At 38.1% G+C, this 17,037-nt stretch overlaps 1 protein-coding gene across 1 annotated transcript in view; it reads right to left on the minus strand.

The window, feature by feature from the left end:
- Positions 1–17,037, minus strand: part of BTC (betacellulin) — a 50,939-nt gene that overhangs the window by 20,493 nt on the left and 13,409 nt on the right. The window contains exon 2 of the mRNA XM_080916029.1: positions 8,565–8,663. Coding sequence (XP_080772155.1) covers positions 8,565–8,663 — 99 coding nt within the window. The remainder of the gene's footprint in view (positions 1–8,564; positions 8,664–17,037) is intronic.

Here is a 17,037-nt window from a genome sequence, read left to right on the forward strand (position 1 = left end):
CCAAAACTCAGAAGACAACAGATGCTGGCGAGGTTGCGGAGAAAGAGGAACCCTTCTCCACTGTTGGTGGGGTTGCAAACTAATACAACCACTCTGGAAATCAGTCTGGCGATACCTCAGAAAATTGGACATAATACTACCCAAAGACCCAGCTATTCCACTTCTGGGCATATACCCCAGAGACACCTTAGTACACAACAAAGATATATGCACCACAATGTTCATAGCAGCTTTATTTATAATAGCCAGAAGCTGGAAAGAACCCAGATGTCCTTCAGAAGATGAATGGATACAAAAATTGTGGTACATTTACACAATGGCATACTACTCAGCCACCAGAAACAATGACTTGACCAAATTCTTAAGAAAATGGCTGCATCTAGAGAATATCATTCTGAGTGAGATAACCCAGTCACAAAAGAACAGACATAATATGCAGTCACTGATAGTGGGATGCTAACCCCAGAGGCTCGCACTACCCCAGAAACAACTCACAGACTGTATGAAGTCCAAGAAATAAAGAAAACAAAACAAAAAAAAAATCTTTACACAACAAGAAAACTTTGACTCTCTCCATGTTACATTTTGTTTTACATGTACTTTATGCTCAGTGTAACTATTAAGTTTTCAATGCATACTATCAAACCTTTAAAAAATTAAGTACTGACTAAAAAATATATTCATATAGTTTTATGTAAAAATTATTTTAAAATCTGAAAAAAAGTACTGACAAAAATGTATTGTATAATTTTATGCAAAAATGCTTAAAATCTGTACATTTATCTTTGTTTTGTAAAATAAAGTTGTTTAAAAAAAAAAGGAAAGTAGAGACATAACAACTGAACCTGAGGAAATTCAAGAAATCATCAGATCCTACTACAAAAGCCTAAACTCAACAAAGCTGGACTATCTGGAGAAAATAGATGAATTCCTAGACAGATACCAGATACTAAAGTTAAACCAGAACCAGGTAAACCATCTAAATAATCCCATAATACCTAAAGAAATGGAGCCAGTCATCAATAGCCTCCCAACCAAAAAAAGCCCAGGTCCAGATGGCTTCAGTGCAGAAATCTATCAGACATTTATTGACGACCTAGTACCAATACTCTCCAAACTATTCCTCAAAATAGAGACAGATGGAACACTACCTAACTCACTTTTCCAGATCACAATAACCCTCATCCCTGAACCATGCAAAGACCCTACAAGGAAAGAGAACTTCAAACCAATCTCACTTATGAACATTGATGCAAAAATACTCAACAAAATACTTGCAAACCGAATCCAAGAACAAATCAAAACAATCTTTCACCATAATCAAGTAGGCTTCATCCCTGGGATGCAGGGATGGTGTAATATACAGAAATCCATCAATGTAATCCACCATATAAACAAACTCAAAGAAAAAAACTACATGGTTATCTCACTAGATGCTGAGAAATCATTTCACAAAATTCAACACCCATTCATGTTAAAAGTCTTGGAAAGAACAGTAACCCAAGGCCCATACCTAAACCTAATAAAAGCAATATACAGCAAACCAATAGCAAACATCAAACTTAACAGTGAAAAACTTGAAGCAATCCCACTAAAATCAGGGACTAGACAATGCTGCCTACTCTCTCCCTACCTATTCAACATACTACTGGAAGTCCTGGCTGTAGCAATTAGACATCAAAAGGAAATCAAAGGGATACAAATTGGAAAGGAAGAAGTAAAAACATCTCTGTTTGCAGAAGACATGGTAGTATATGTAAGTGACCACCAAAATTCTACCAGAGAACTTATACAGTTGATAAACAAGTTCATCAAAGTCGCTGGATAGAAAATAAGTCAAACAAATCAGTAGCCTTCCTACTACTTCCTATCTACTCAAAGGAAAAACATGTGGAGAAAGGAATTGGGGAAAAGATACCCTTCAGAATAGTCACAAACAATATGAAATACCTTGGTGTAACTCTAACTAAGCAAATGAAGTACCTGTATGACAAGAACTTCAAATCTCTAAAGAAGGAAATTGAGGAAGATTTCAGAAAATGGAAAGATCTACCATGCTCATGGATTGGAAGGATCAACATTGTAAAAAAATGGCCATCTTACCAAAAGCAATCTACAGATTCAATGCAATCCTCATCAAAATTCCAACCCCATTCTTCATAGAATTGGAAAGAGCAATGTGCAATTTCATCTGGAATAACAAAAGACCTAGAATATCTAAATCCATCCTCAACAAGAAGAAAACGCCTGCGGGAATCACTATCCCTGACCTCAAGCTACATTACAAGGCAATTGTTTTAAAAACTGCATGAACTGGTACAGAGATGTGCATCCGTGGAATAGAATAGAAGATCCAGAAATGAGCCCTCACATATATGGTCACTTGATTTTTGACAAAGGAGCTGAAAACATTCAGTGGAAAAAGGACAGCCTCTTCAACAAATGGTGTTGGTCCAACTGGCACTCAGCATGCAGAAGAATAAAAATAGACCCTTTCTTATCTCCTTGTACAAAGCTCAAGTGCAAGTGGATCAAAGATCTCCACATTAAACCAGGTACACTGAAACTATTAGAAGAGAAAGTAGGAAAAACCTTAGCATACATAGACACAGGAGAAAATTTCCTGAACAGAATACCAATGGCTTGGGCTCTAAGATCAAATATTGGCAAATGGGACTTTATGAGATTGCAAAGTTTTTATAAGGCTAAGGACACTGTCAAGCAAACAAAATGGCAGGCTACAAATTGGGAAAAGATCTTTACCAACTCCACATCTGATAGAGGCCTAATATCCAAAGTACACAAAGAACTCAAGAAGTTAGACACCAGAGAATCAAACAACCTTATAAAAAACGGGGTACAGAGGTAAACAAAAAGTTCTCAGTTGAGGCATATCGAATGGCTGAGAAGCATCTAAGGAAGTGCTTGATATCCTTAGCCATCAGGGGAATGCAAATCAAACAAACCCTGAGATTCCACCTCACACCCAGAATGGCTAAGATCAAAAATTCAGATGACAGCAGATGCTGGTTAGGATGTGGAGAAAGAGGAACACTTCTTCACTCCTGGTGGGGTTGTAAACTGGTACAACCACTCTGGAAATCACTCTGCTGGTTCCTCAGAAAATTGGACATAGTACTACCTGAAGTCCCAGTTATTTCACTTCTGGGCATATACCCCAGATAAGCTCTAACATACAACAAAGACACATGCACTACTATGTTCATAGCAGCCCTATTTATAATAATCAGATGCTGAAAAGAACCCAGATGCCATTCAGTAGATGAATGGATACAAAAAATGTGGTATATTTATACAATGGAGTACTACTCAGCTATCAGAAACAATGACCTTATGAAACTCTTAAGAAAATGATCCATCTACAGAATATCATCCTGAGTGAGGTAACTCAGTCACAAAAGAACAGACATAATATGCAGTCAGTCACTGATAATTTTATACTAACCCTAGGAATCTCTGAACACCCTGAAACAACTTACAGACTATATGAAGTTCAAGAAAAACAAAGGCAAAAAAAAAAAGGAAAATAAATATGCTTAATCGTTACACACCAAGAAAACTATTTTTAGGTTACACCTTGTTTTACCTATACTTTATGCTCATTGTAACTAGTAAGATTTAAAGCATTCTATCAAACCTAAAAAGAAAAAAATCAAGTACTGACAAAAATGTGCTCGTATACTTTTATGCAAAAAAATGGTTTTAAAATCTGTACATTTATCTTTTTTTAAATAAAGTTGTTCAATTAAAAAAAAACAAAGAAAACTGTCCCAATTTTAAAATGACATGATTTTTTATGTAGCAAATTCTAAAGACCCAACACATAACAACAGTCAAACTAATTTATAAATACTACAAAGTTTTGGGATTAAAAAATAAAAAACAATGCACAAAAGTCAGTTGTATTTCTGTTAACAGACTAACCCAAGATGAAACATCTGCATCATCACCATCATCACAGTGACTACAGAATCGAAAGGAATAAAACACTTAGGAGAAAACTCAAAATTCTGTTGTATTTTTGCAGCAATGGAAATACAATTAGATAATTAGTAGAAAATTACAAAGGTTCAAAAATGAAAACAATCTTGAACAACAAGAAGAAAGTTGGAAGCAATTCCTAATTTCAAAGTACAAGCACAAGGTCATAAAATAGGATATAGTCGTACAAACACAGATACATAGAACTATAGAGGATAATCAACAACCCACAGTTCAATTCAGGTGTATGTCATTCACTAAACTGCACCAAGAGTAGGAAGACAAAAATAAAGACTAGGATAGGCTCTGACCTAAATGAAGTTTGGTGCAGTAGTGGGATACACACCTTGGTGATAACCAACAACTCTCTAATTTGAACTAAGACCCACTCAACAAGAGAGAAGTCATATGTAGTTAAAGTATTCAAGTCAACTACCCAGACTAGTGAAGTCATGGATCTTGAGGAGAACCTACTACCTCACTTTAATAAACTAGTGCAATCCCTAAGTACATTCTAAATATTTTCTTTTATGCCCAGAGGTGAGTGTAGTTCTTACTCTGCATCAAGGAGACCTCTGTTTAGAACAGTAAAAGACCATTCTAGAAAACCATAACCAATCAAAATGCAGAGGTGTGGAGCACAGTCCTAATAGATACATCTTCAGTAAAACTCTTTCACCTATGAGGCTCAGGGAGCATTGTAGAAGATGAAGAGAAAAATTGTAAGAGCCAGAGGATCAGGAAATTTGCTGTGTGATATGTCTACTAGACATGTCAGAAGCTACACCCATGAAGTCTTACCAAAATGTCTCCCTAACAATGATTTGGCCAAGAATAAAATCAGTAAATATACTAACATGGAAGAATGAAAGTTCATGAGGCTTCAACCCCAAGACAAAGACATTTGAGCAATTACCAAATGGTGAGAAATGAAGTTAGGCTCTCCCAGGGTGATATTGGAACCTTGTAACATGTTGGTGAGAGTGTCATCTCCCAGGCTGGATAGAAAAGAGTGAAAGATCCTCAAATGAAATTAAAACCACAAAAATTGGTTATCTAGTACCAATGTTCAGCCCTAAAACATCTAGGCAAATAGCTTTATGCAATATGAGCAGGTGTGTGTGTACATTTGTGTGTGTGTGTGTATGTGTATGTATGTGTGTTATAGCCATATATATGTAACAAGAAAGAAAAGCCACAAATTTGAAAGAGATGGGGGAACACATGGGAAGGATTGGGGAAAAAGCAAAGGGGAAAGTGATGTAACTGAACTATAATCTCAAATATTAAACTAATCTTGAAAATGAGCATCAGACAAAGAAGGATGAAATTTGATTCCTTCCTCACACTACTCAAAATAGTATATTCAATTTGGATTTGGGTAATACCTGAAACTTTAAAATTTGTATAAGAGACCACAAGGAAAAACTTCCTGATGGTTATGATACCAAAAATATAGAGCCAAATGAAAGTTCTGCTCAGCCAAGGAATCAGCAGAGCCAAAGGAAGACTGTAGGTCAGGAGAAAAATGTCTCCAAATTGCATTACAATAAGTTATTGATATCTAAAATCCATATGAAATTCTTAAACTAGTCAATGACTTATCATTCAAAATGGAACTATGGAATTAAATAAGTATTTTTCTAAAGATGCTCAAGAGAGAGAAAGAGAGAGAGAGAGAGAGAGAGAGAGAGAGAGAGAGAGAGAGAGAGAGAGGGAGGGAGGGAGGGAGGGAGGGAGGGAGGGAGGGAGGGAGGGACAGAGAGACAGACACAGAGACACAGAGGGGGGTTAGGGAGTCACTCACACACAGCTGTTTAATATCATGAATCATGAGAGAAATGCAAATCAAAGCTACAGTAAGATATCTTACATTTCTAACTATTCTGAACAAAAACAGAGGAAGAAAGAAATTATGTGGTGATATTGGAACCTTGTAACATGTTGGTGAGAGTGTCATCTCCCAGGCTGGGTAGAAAAGAGTGAAAGATCCTCAAACAAAATTAAAACCAGCAATCACATGACCCCACAAGGTAATTCCACTTCTGGATATTAATGCTAAAGAGGTAAAATTGATAATCAAAAAGACATTTGCACTCCATGTCTAGTGTAGCATTCTTTACAAGAGTCAAGTGTAGACATAGCCCCAGTGGCCATTGATGGCTGAGTGGATTAAGACAAGGCAGTACTTACAGTGAAGCAATAGCTTCTGTATAAAGGAAGAAAACCCTGGAATGCATGGCAATTTGAATTCACCTGAATAACACCATACTAAACTAACCAGGGTAATCACAATGGATTAATCCTGTATATACCACTTCTCTGTGCCATCGAAATCACCAAAATTCACAGATGACAATGGTTGCCAGCATCTGAGAAGGCTACGGGGACTTGCTCTAGCAAGTCTATGTCTACAGTAGACATAGAGTTAATTAGGTATAATGAATAAATTGAAGATATGTTACACCACTTCAATATTTTAATAAAAACTATATAATACACTTTAAAATTAGTTCCAAACATGAAACTGTTAAATTTACTTACATTAAAATTAGAAGAAAAATCATTAAAATTATGAGGATTATGGCAAGTAAGATTATTGAACATTGCTAATCACAAGATTATGAAATAATTTTCCAGGGATAATGTGGAAAATGCCATCCATGACTTATAATATTTAAAGCTAGACTGAAGAAAAATATTCAACTATATACAGTTGACCTTGTTATCCTAACAAGGGCGAGAGGACCAGGCCTCCATAAGCTTGACCAGTGGAGTCCATGGCCCATGAGCATCCTGCTTCCCACCCACAGCTCTGAGGGGTGAAATAAGAAACTGGGCCAGAACTGGTGACTCACATTAGGGAGACTTGCTCAGTATGCTCCTGGCTCTGTGACAGTGTTCCCAGGGGACTAGTCAAAAGGTACTCACATCTGTGACCCTGCTTCCAGCTCAGTGAACCTCCCGAGGAATACACCAGCCCTTCTCCACTATACCCAGTTAATTAAAGTGGCCTGTAGGCATTTCCCCCTAATATTAGAAGTAAGCCTTGTAGAGGTCTAGATCACATAAATCTCTAATGGACCAAAAGCACCTTAGATCAGCCAACAATAGCAAGTGGTGGTCCAAGGACCCAGTCTGGTGCTAACCTAAGCCTAATGCCTTTGAGAATATTAAATCCAGCATCTCCAAGATAATATATGGAAATATTCTTTTCTTCTTTCCCCTTTTAGGTTATTAATTAGACAAAGAAGAAAAGGGTGGATGTATCAAAAAGAAAAAAGAAAAAAGAAAAAAAACTCATAAATCCAAGCCAATTTATGGCACAATGGAGTGTGGAGTACCACATGGACTGTGACACCAGGTGAAATTGTTAATTGCAGCTGCTGATTTGACAGAACTCGAATCACACCCCTGGGCCTGTCTATGAGGATGTTTTCATAGAGATTTAACTAAGGTGGGAAGACCCACCTGAATGTGTGTGGCACCAATGGTCCAGCTGGTGTGTGTGAGTACACACAAAGGGGGAAGCTAGAGGGCTCTAGCATTCATCTCTCAATGCTTCCTGTCTGTGTATATGATGTGACCAGCTACCTCAGGCTCCTGGGACCACAGCTTTAGCTCCACTGTATCTTCAGACTGTGAGCCAAAATAAATCCTTCCTTCTTAGAGTTGCCTTTATCAGGATTCTGTGAAAGCAGCCAGAAAACTAACTATAACCCTCAGTCTACGGTGGCTAAACATGGAGGCACAGAAATCAGGGAGAGGGGAGTTCAAATCACTGAGTTTCTGTTTGCAGGATGTGTGACCTTTAGTGAGGTAGCCTTAGTGGAGTTTTGTAATCTGTTTAACACTACATTAAATGATTCTCATAGTATTATTTAAATAAATAAAATATAGTATATTATTTTAAATTTTTTGTCTCACTTGGAAAACTTACAAGTAATGAATAAATTACTTTATGAAAGTTACTTAATACAGCACCTAGAATGGTGTTATGTACACATAGAAACACCTAGCATAATGAATACTATTTAAAAAGGATTACGCTTTGGGGAGAGGTCAAGTTTCCAGGGCTAATTATGAAGCATCAATATTACCTGTGCCCAAGAAACAACTCACAGATCATATGAAGCTCAAAAATGGAAAGGTCAAAAAGTGGAAGTCTCAGTCCTTCTTAGAAAACAAACAACAACAACAACAACAAAAAAATCCCAGAAACAACAAGTGTATAGCACCCACTCAGAGTAGGGTACACATGGACCTTAAATCATTAATAACTCAAGAGCTAAGAAGATAGCCTTGTGGCAATTCTTGGTATTTAAAAATCATTTAATCTATACACAAAACTTTGACTATTTCCATGTTATGTTTTGTTTTACATGTACTGTATGCTATGGTAACTAGCAAGATTTCAATGAATACTATCAAACCTTTAAAAAAAATCAAGTACTGACAAAAATATACTCATATAGTTTTATGCCAAAATGCTTATAAAAATCTGTACATGTATCTCTCTTTTTATTTAAATAAAGTTGTAAAAAGGGAAAAGAAAACATTACCTGTGCAGTTTTCCCCAGGAGCTCCACAAAGAGAGACACTGGTTTCAGGTGTTCTGGTTGTGTTCCCATCTGCTACCACGCAGTGGAGAACCGCAAGACCTGCAGATTCAGAAGAGAACCAGAAACCAAACCTTGAAACTTTGCTTAATGTAAAGTGTCCCCTGAATGCCAGGACCCACTGTGAAAAGCAGTAAGCCTGTGGCTTCCATTGCATGCTGTCCTCTCCCAACCAAGAGGAGGGTCGGGGAGCATCATGTCTTGTTCAGCTCAGTTTAAGACAGAATTTCAAGTCAGTACTACTTCCTGTCCTTAAACATCTTCAATGAGGAGAAGGGAGCCAGTCACCAGAGGGTAAATAATGACCCAACTTGGCAAAGAAGATAGTTCACTCCCCACAGCCACAATGCTCTGCTATTTCTCAGAGGTTAACCTTCAAGCATGCTTCCATTGGTGGAGATGGCAAACAAGTATAAATCCATGAGGAATCCTGTTGTTATTAAACTAGGATTTCATGCACACTAGGCAAGCCCTCTGCCATCAACCCATGCTCTCATCTCATCATGAAGAATCCTAGGTCCCTTAGTAATCTCTCAAGAGAAGTATGTTGTGGCTGGAATGGTTGAGAAAAGCAATAGCTGGTATTTGTGTTAATCCTGATTCAAATATGAGAAGTCATATTCACAGCAATCAAGGACACAGGCACTGTCTGGGTATTAGATCCTACTAAAGAACTGCTGTGAACATTTAAAAATATAGCAATGGCATTGTGCTTTATATTAAGAACGAATATATTGTAAATATGCTTAAATATTCGTAATGAAAGAAGGTACCTAAAATCTACATTACTATTAATATTAATAGCAATGGTGGTAGTATCATTATTTTCTGATACTGACAATCAAATCCATGGCGTTTGGAATGCTGGGCAAGTGCTCTACTACTGAGCCAAACTGGCTTTGAGTCTTATTTTAAAATAACCTATTATGGAAATTCAATACAACATGAGGAAAGGAAGGCAAAGATGAAGTAAAACTTGCCACATGTTGATAGTTGTTAGAGCTGAATGTTGAATGGGTCAGAGTTTATTATGTGTACTGGCTGGTTTTGTGTCAACTTGGCACAGCTGGAGTTATCACAGAGAAAGGAGCCTCAGTTGAGGAAATGCCTCCATGAGATCCAGCTGTAAGGCATTTTCTCAACTAGTGATCAAGGGTGGGAGGGCCCAGCCCATTGTGGGTGGTGCCATCCCTGGGCTGGTTGACCTGGGTTCTATAAGAAAGCAGGCTGAGCAAGCCAGGGGAAACAAGCCAGTAAGTGACATCCCTCCATGGCCTCTGCATCAGCTCCTGCTTCCTGACCTGCTTGAGTTCCAGTCCTGACTTCCTCTGGTGATGAACAGCGATATGGAAGTGTAAGCCGAATAAATCCTTTCCTCCACAACTTGCTTCTTGGTCATGATGCTTGTGCAGGAATGGAAACCCTGACTACGACATTATGTCAGTCTTTCTAGCTCACATGTCAGAAATGATGAAAGGGGGCTGAGTAGGAGAGGGTAAAGAGACAAGAGGACCAGAAACAAGGCTTGGGAATTGGCTTAGTTCAAGACCTTGTTTACAGTATTAAGAACATGAAGTATATGTTATTGATACAGGTCCCTAAACAGGCCTTGGCATATACTCTGTGCTCAGTAAATTGCTGCATTATCCTGCAGCTGACAGGAATAATAGTCCTTGTACATCTGACCAACAGTTTCTAAGCAACATGTTCTTCAACTCCATTCAATTCAACAAACAAACAGGAGCCTTCCACAGACACAGGTGGATAGGACACACTTGATCCTCATAATGCTCTGAAGCTGCATAGCAGAAAATGGACCAGTCAGTTAACCAGGACGCAAAATGACAGCATTGTGTCAGCAAACAATGTCTAGAAAAGCATAAAGTCAAGACTTTCCAAAAACACTCTTTATATCAGCAGCTTTGCCACTTATCAAATTGGGAAAACATCATTTTAAAGAACGTGCCAAATGTTGGAGAAATTGAACAGAAATTGAGACTCAAATCCACTGGTGATGGGCAAATTCACTGTTGTTTGTCTAGAGAACAATTTAACACAAACCAAAAAACAGAGATAACTAAACACCACAGTTCCACATACCCAATAATTACAAACTACTCAGTTCTCCTATGGACACAGCACAGGATATATACAGAATATATTGCTTATAAAGGCCTCTGTGGGGCATACGATAGAAAACATTACAAGTTGCTTAAGGAGGATGCTGGGGTCCCAGTGGATGAGAAAGAGTTCTTGCTAGGCAACAGTGAGAATCTGAGTTCCAGTCAGGGGAGCTGTAAAATCCCAGGCCACCAGCCCAACTTCAGGTCAGAGAATAAGATCCCCATTCTTTCTTGTAGTATGGTTACATTTCCTGTTTTTTATTTAATAAAAATTTGTTTTATGACAAAGAAAAAAATGTTGAATGATAGGGTTGGATACACAACATCATGTTCCAGCTTGTTAGGTTGTACCACAGACAGACAAACTGACACACACATACACACACACACACACACACACACACACACACACACACACACGTACATGCCCTAAGTACATAGCAATACAGAATTAAGTAAGCATATTTGACCTCCCTTTCTGCAATAAAATGCCAATCAATCATTAAAATGGTATTGAAAATGAATAGTACATTTTAGTATATTTCCAAATAATAAAACAGACTGGGGAATGATAATTTAGTGTGGTGGTGGTATGTGTACATGTGTGTGTCTGTGTGTGGGTGTGTGCATATGCATATAAATTACATTTCTTCATTCATCTAAATAGCCAAAAGTTAGGTGAACAGGAAATCAATACAGCTAGTTAGAAAATCTTTTTTTAAATTTTCTTATCTTTATCTCTCAATTTTTCTAGAAGAACAGGAGAAAAAAATGAGTGAAACTTCTTTTTTAAAAAGTCATGATTTAGTCACTAAACTTCTGTTAGTTACACTTTTCTCCCCCACGCTTGCTCTTCCCTTCCTACTTAGTACAATCAGAAGCAAACACGTGTGAGCTCCTCAAGCCCAGGAAATATGACTTATAAATGTATAAACATTTGAATTTTAAGATGCTTTCAAATCCAAAAGATCCCATCAGCAGATTCTGCTGGGAAACAATAGAACACACCTAACCCATTTCTAAATTCTGATTCAAGAGCTGGTATTTCGCCTGGGACGAAATGAGGAGGCCTTCACTCGGTAGTTCATTTATTTTAATGATTCAGAAAAAAAAAAGAAAAAAAGAGAGAGGAGGGAGACTAATCAGGGAGAGGGAAGACTGAGAAGATAGCTCAGTCAGTGAAGAGCCAGCCATGCATCTATGAAGACCTGAGTTCTGATCCCCTGCCACCCATGTACTTCGGCATGGAAGTATGCATTTGAAACCCTGGTGCTGGGAAGGAGCAGAGAGACAGGTATCCACGGGCTTGCTGCCCAGCTAGTCACCCACCAATGGTCAGCTCTAGTTTCAGTGGAAAAGTCTCGAAAGTAAAACGGAGAGTATCAGAGGAAGATGCCCAACATCGGCTTTCGGTCTCCATGTCCACTTGGACATGCGCACACACAAATATGTGCACACATAATTATTGTAAAGAAATGAAAGAAAGAAAAAAGGAAGAAAAGAAAGGAAGGGGAAAGAGGGAGGGAGAGTAGAAGGAAGGGAGAGAGGATGGGAGGGAGAGAGAGTAGGAGGGAGGGTTGTCAGTCTAAGGAAGAGCTAAATCTAGTAGAGATTCAATAACTAAAACTGAAAGGGGAAATATTTACTCCTCAGGCTTTTTATAAAGGTTAAGTTTTTATGAGCAAAATGGCTTGGAATACTTCACAATCTTCACCTAGATGCCTTTATTTCTAGTATTGCTTATAATTCAGCCCTTTATTCTCCACTTCTATTTAATGGAGGGAACATTGATTGCCCTATTATTATTCAAACCCTTGATCAGTACTAAGGGCAGGCTTCTTCTGCTAATCCCGACTCCACCTTCTGGCCTCAGTTGACAAAAAGGCCACCAGCCTCAAAGGTGGAGACCAGGCCGAACATTAAAGAAGCTTCTTCCAACAAGCCAGCATCCCATGTGAGAAGAGAATTCAGACAAGCCAGCATCCTGTGTAAGAACTGTGTACTGAACAGCATGCATGCTCTATTCCTCTACTGCTACCCAAACCATCTTCAGCTATGAACCTAGCTGAAAGAGAAAACATTTTCTTGGCCTGAACAGATCCCAACAATTGAGAGAGAAGGCACTTCCTCTCAGATTGAACTTAATCCCTCCATCTATTATTATTATTGTTATTATTATTATTATTAAATCTTTTTTTTACAGCCCAGTCATTATGCCCCTCCGATTGTTCCTCATCCCATTCCTCCTCCCCTGTCTCCAAGAGGATGTCCCTACCCCCACCCCACTTCACCAGACCTCCCCACTCCCTGGGGCTTCAAGTCTCTTGAAGTTAAGTGTCTTCTCTGACCAAGGCCAGACCAGGCATAGCACCTTCCTCCCTGGACCTGGCTTGAATGGAGAAACAGGAGGCCTTTAAGTAACATAGACAACAGGATATTTGCTATGCTCATTTTAGGTCATCATGGGACTATGGGTTTATGATCTGTAAGAAGAGGCTGAGAAATCAGTGGAGCATTCACAAAACTTGTTGCCAAATACTATGGGCAAATTTTCAAAGAATGGTTTTGTTCCATTCATTAGTCAACAAATATTCATTAAGCACTCGTGCTTGGTACTGATGCAAAACACTGAAGGCTCAAAGATTAAGCTATCACAGCTAACCTCACAGATCTCATATTCTCCTTTGAAAGATGCACAGGTCACTAAGGTGCCATACAGTTGGCACAGTGAGAGATGGCGCAAGAGAAAGTCAGAGAAACTCTGAAAGAGAATCAACTCTGCCAGGTGGCAGAGCCTTCATGTAGAAGCTGAGGTTTATGGTAACTTCTCAATGGGGAATAAATGACTTTTAAAGTGTCAATTAATTACTTGCTAAAGATGCAAGTAAGCAATGTAATCACTGTCCTTTTCTGCTGCAGCAGTGGCTAGCCTCCATGTTGTCAGATAATGCAGCATTTCTCCTTTCTCACAAAAGCAGACATACGCCTGGAGGCCATAATTAGCCAGCATCCACCACGTAAGTCGTGGTAGCAGCTATTCAGTTCCTAGCACGTTGATTATCTGCTGCCAGGGTATCCTGCTGGCAAATAAACCATTATCTTGAAGAAGAAGAAAAAAAACTGGATAATCTTAGGAAAATAAGACCTTAAAAAATCTGACTTCATTGTTTAAGGAAATTCAAGTTCTAGCTTAAAATAGACAGCATCCTATGAATATTTATTGATCACACTGTTGACCTCTGGGGCTGAATACATCTTTCTGTGAGAGGTTGTACACTGTAGGTTAAGTGACCTTGACTGTAACCTTCTGATTGTCTGTGCCCAGGACTCCCCTGCCCACCACAACTGAACTGCTACTATGTAAAACATCCATACATCCAAATGTCCCTAGGGGAAACATTCGGGTGAGAATCAATCTGATTCTCTCCAACCCATTTTATAGATTTTAATCTAAAGTGCATCTTGCATTTTTTAAACCACATCCTTTTAGTGTGAAGTAACTACGCAGTGCACAGCCTTCAAGGCTAATATACCATGACTTTTTACAGTCTTCTTATGTGTCACCATCTCATGAAAATGTCCAAAGTCAATAATTAGTTCACTTTGTGACTTTGAGCTAATGAAAAAAAAAAAACTTCTATTTTCCTAAGAAAACCTTGGATAATAGGTTTTCTGCCCATCTCATAATCTATTTTATGAAAATCAATGAAAAACAATAATTTTTAAGAAGGGTGAACCATTAAATTCACCAATGTATTTATGAGATGGAGAATGTGCTGTATTTGGGGCAGGGAAGTCATGGCAAAAAAATTGGGTTAAGTATGTAGAAAACATATAACCCCCAATCAAAACGGTCACAGATTATATCAAGTGACCAAGAATTCTGAAGGTTCTTAAATATCCTATTTACCCTGAACTCAGAAACTATACTTTCAAAGCATCCACCAAAGCCATATTTAAAATGTCAGTGGCAGGATCCTGCCTGCTCCAAGACAGGCTGGTCGCAAGACCAACCCTGTGTGCTGTCATTCGCTCATCCAAACCTGTGACTGAAGCATCTCTATCTACAGTGCTACCTATGCCCTTCTGTGTGTCTCATTTTTATTACCCGTTCTCTTTGGATTCACCAAACAATAAACATAGCCTCTTGTAGATTTATGTTAAGATATATGCTTGGACAGTGGAGAGTTATGAGGAGAAAAAATAGAAAAACTGAAAAGAAATAGAGATGGAGAGAAATCAAGATGGAGCCGGGGAAAGCTGACTTAGATCCTGGTGGCTGTAATCGAACATAGGTAGATATAAATATTTAAAGGGATTCTATAGGTCTTTATCTCATATGGAAGGGCAGTTTGTATCTTTGGCTATTGGATGTAGTGTAAAGGGTGTGTGAATTGAGAATCTATTATATAAACCTGTTTGAAAAGTTACCAGGCTTTGAAGTGATGCTTGTGACATTATGAAGATTATGAAATAGTTGTATGAAATAAGTTCCTCTATGGAGCTTTCTCTACTCAAACTAGGCACACTAGCTCCTTCAGGCCTATTTTATTAGATGTGTCAAAAGCCTTGTCGTCTACCTGTAAATGCAAACTACCACCCAACATATCCTTAAAAGAAAGGCGTGAGTGGGGTTCTCAGACCAAACACTTCTAGTGATGCAAGCCCATAGTCTATCAGCCTACTATAAAATACACCTATGAAATTCTTGTATTACATATATATATATATATATATATATATATATATATATATATATATATATATATATATATATATATATATATAGTGCACTGGATGGATGAAGTTCTAGCTGTGAAAACATTCAGAACTTTTGCTTTTGGACTTTTGAATTGAGCTTATCAAATAAATTTATCACATGACCTATAGAATTTCTCAGGCGCACAAAATAAAAACAATAAACACAGAATAAAATAAAGGTACATGATCAGATATACTTGCTAAGTGACTAGATGTTGAGTTCTTGTTTCTGGAGTTAGATTTTAAAATATTAATTTTACTCATAAAATTCAAGGCGAAGGGGAGAAGAAATCCAGCTGCACTTCAGCTGAGTCCAAGCCCATCCACATTAACGCGCTTTGAGATCATCAAGTTTAAAAATTACAGAATGTATTAAAGTCTTATCCCCATCAGTCAGCATGGGCAGTGAAGTCAGTGAGGACAATACAAGCATTGAGAAGGAGGTCACCCGACAGGCCCATGACACAATCTCAATGTCAGTGCTGGTGCTGAGGTAAGTAGTAAGCCAGCTGGATCAACTCTTTAAAAAGATCATATGTGACCAACTCACGCAGCATGTGCATGCTGTATTTGTTCACCTCTGAGCTGAATTTTCCATTTTGAAAGCCAAGAACATTTTGTATTTTAAAAACAAATATCAGAAAATGTCCATTTCTTTCCATCTTAACGATTAAAGACTTTTTCGATACATTGCAGGCTTCTGCTTATCTACTTAATCCAATCTCTTCTATAAGACCCATTTTTAAGATTTGAACCACACTCCATGCTCCATTGAGGACTGGAAGACTATTTCATACTCAAAGCCCTGGGCTTCGTTTAGATTAAAAGCATTAAGCATCAGGATGAGAACAGTCTGGGCACCACAGGGAGCAGGACTTGAGTTCTAGATCTTCATTTTATTTGATAGATGTAATTATGACTGTTACTAACCAGAGAGCTTCAGAGTTCTCTGTGTAAACCTAAATCGCATGTCAAGGCAGGAAGTTAGCTATGTGCTTAAACGAAGAGGGGGAAATTAAACATTTTAAGTACAGTAAATGCTTTTTGTATTTACATAAAGCTATATCCTCAGTTTCATAAGTGGTAGATGGGTACTGACTAATTTCTACATTTTGAATGTAATTTCACTTGAACATAAAATTACTATAGTAACAACAAAATATCAGTGCATACATACATACACACACAGCATCCCTACAGTGTGTCCTGTAGTTAATGAGAAAGAATGTGTTGGAGAATCTCCATGTGACATTTATTCCTGGTGTTTTTGTTCATTTGGCTTTGTTCTTATGATATCTGAAGTTAATGGGTCTTGGCTGATTAATAGCCATCTGGGGTCTTTCTCATGTGTTGGGTCTTTGTGTTCTCAGCATAGCTCTATGAGTCAACACACCACGATGTGAGCGGGGATTTCTGACTTGGTTGGTTGAGTCAGTGACACAAATATTGTTGATAAGGTCGGGTCTGAGACAGTACAATTCAGTAACAATTAACTATATTATAATCATTTCTCTAGACTCTAAAAGACGCAG

Source organism: Micromys minutus (assembly GCF_963924665.1).
Source record: "Micromys minutus genome assembly, chromosome: 1".
Lineage (NCBI taxonomy): Eukaryota > Metazoa > Chordata > Mammalia > Rodentia > Muridae > Micromys > Micromys minutus.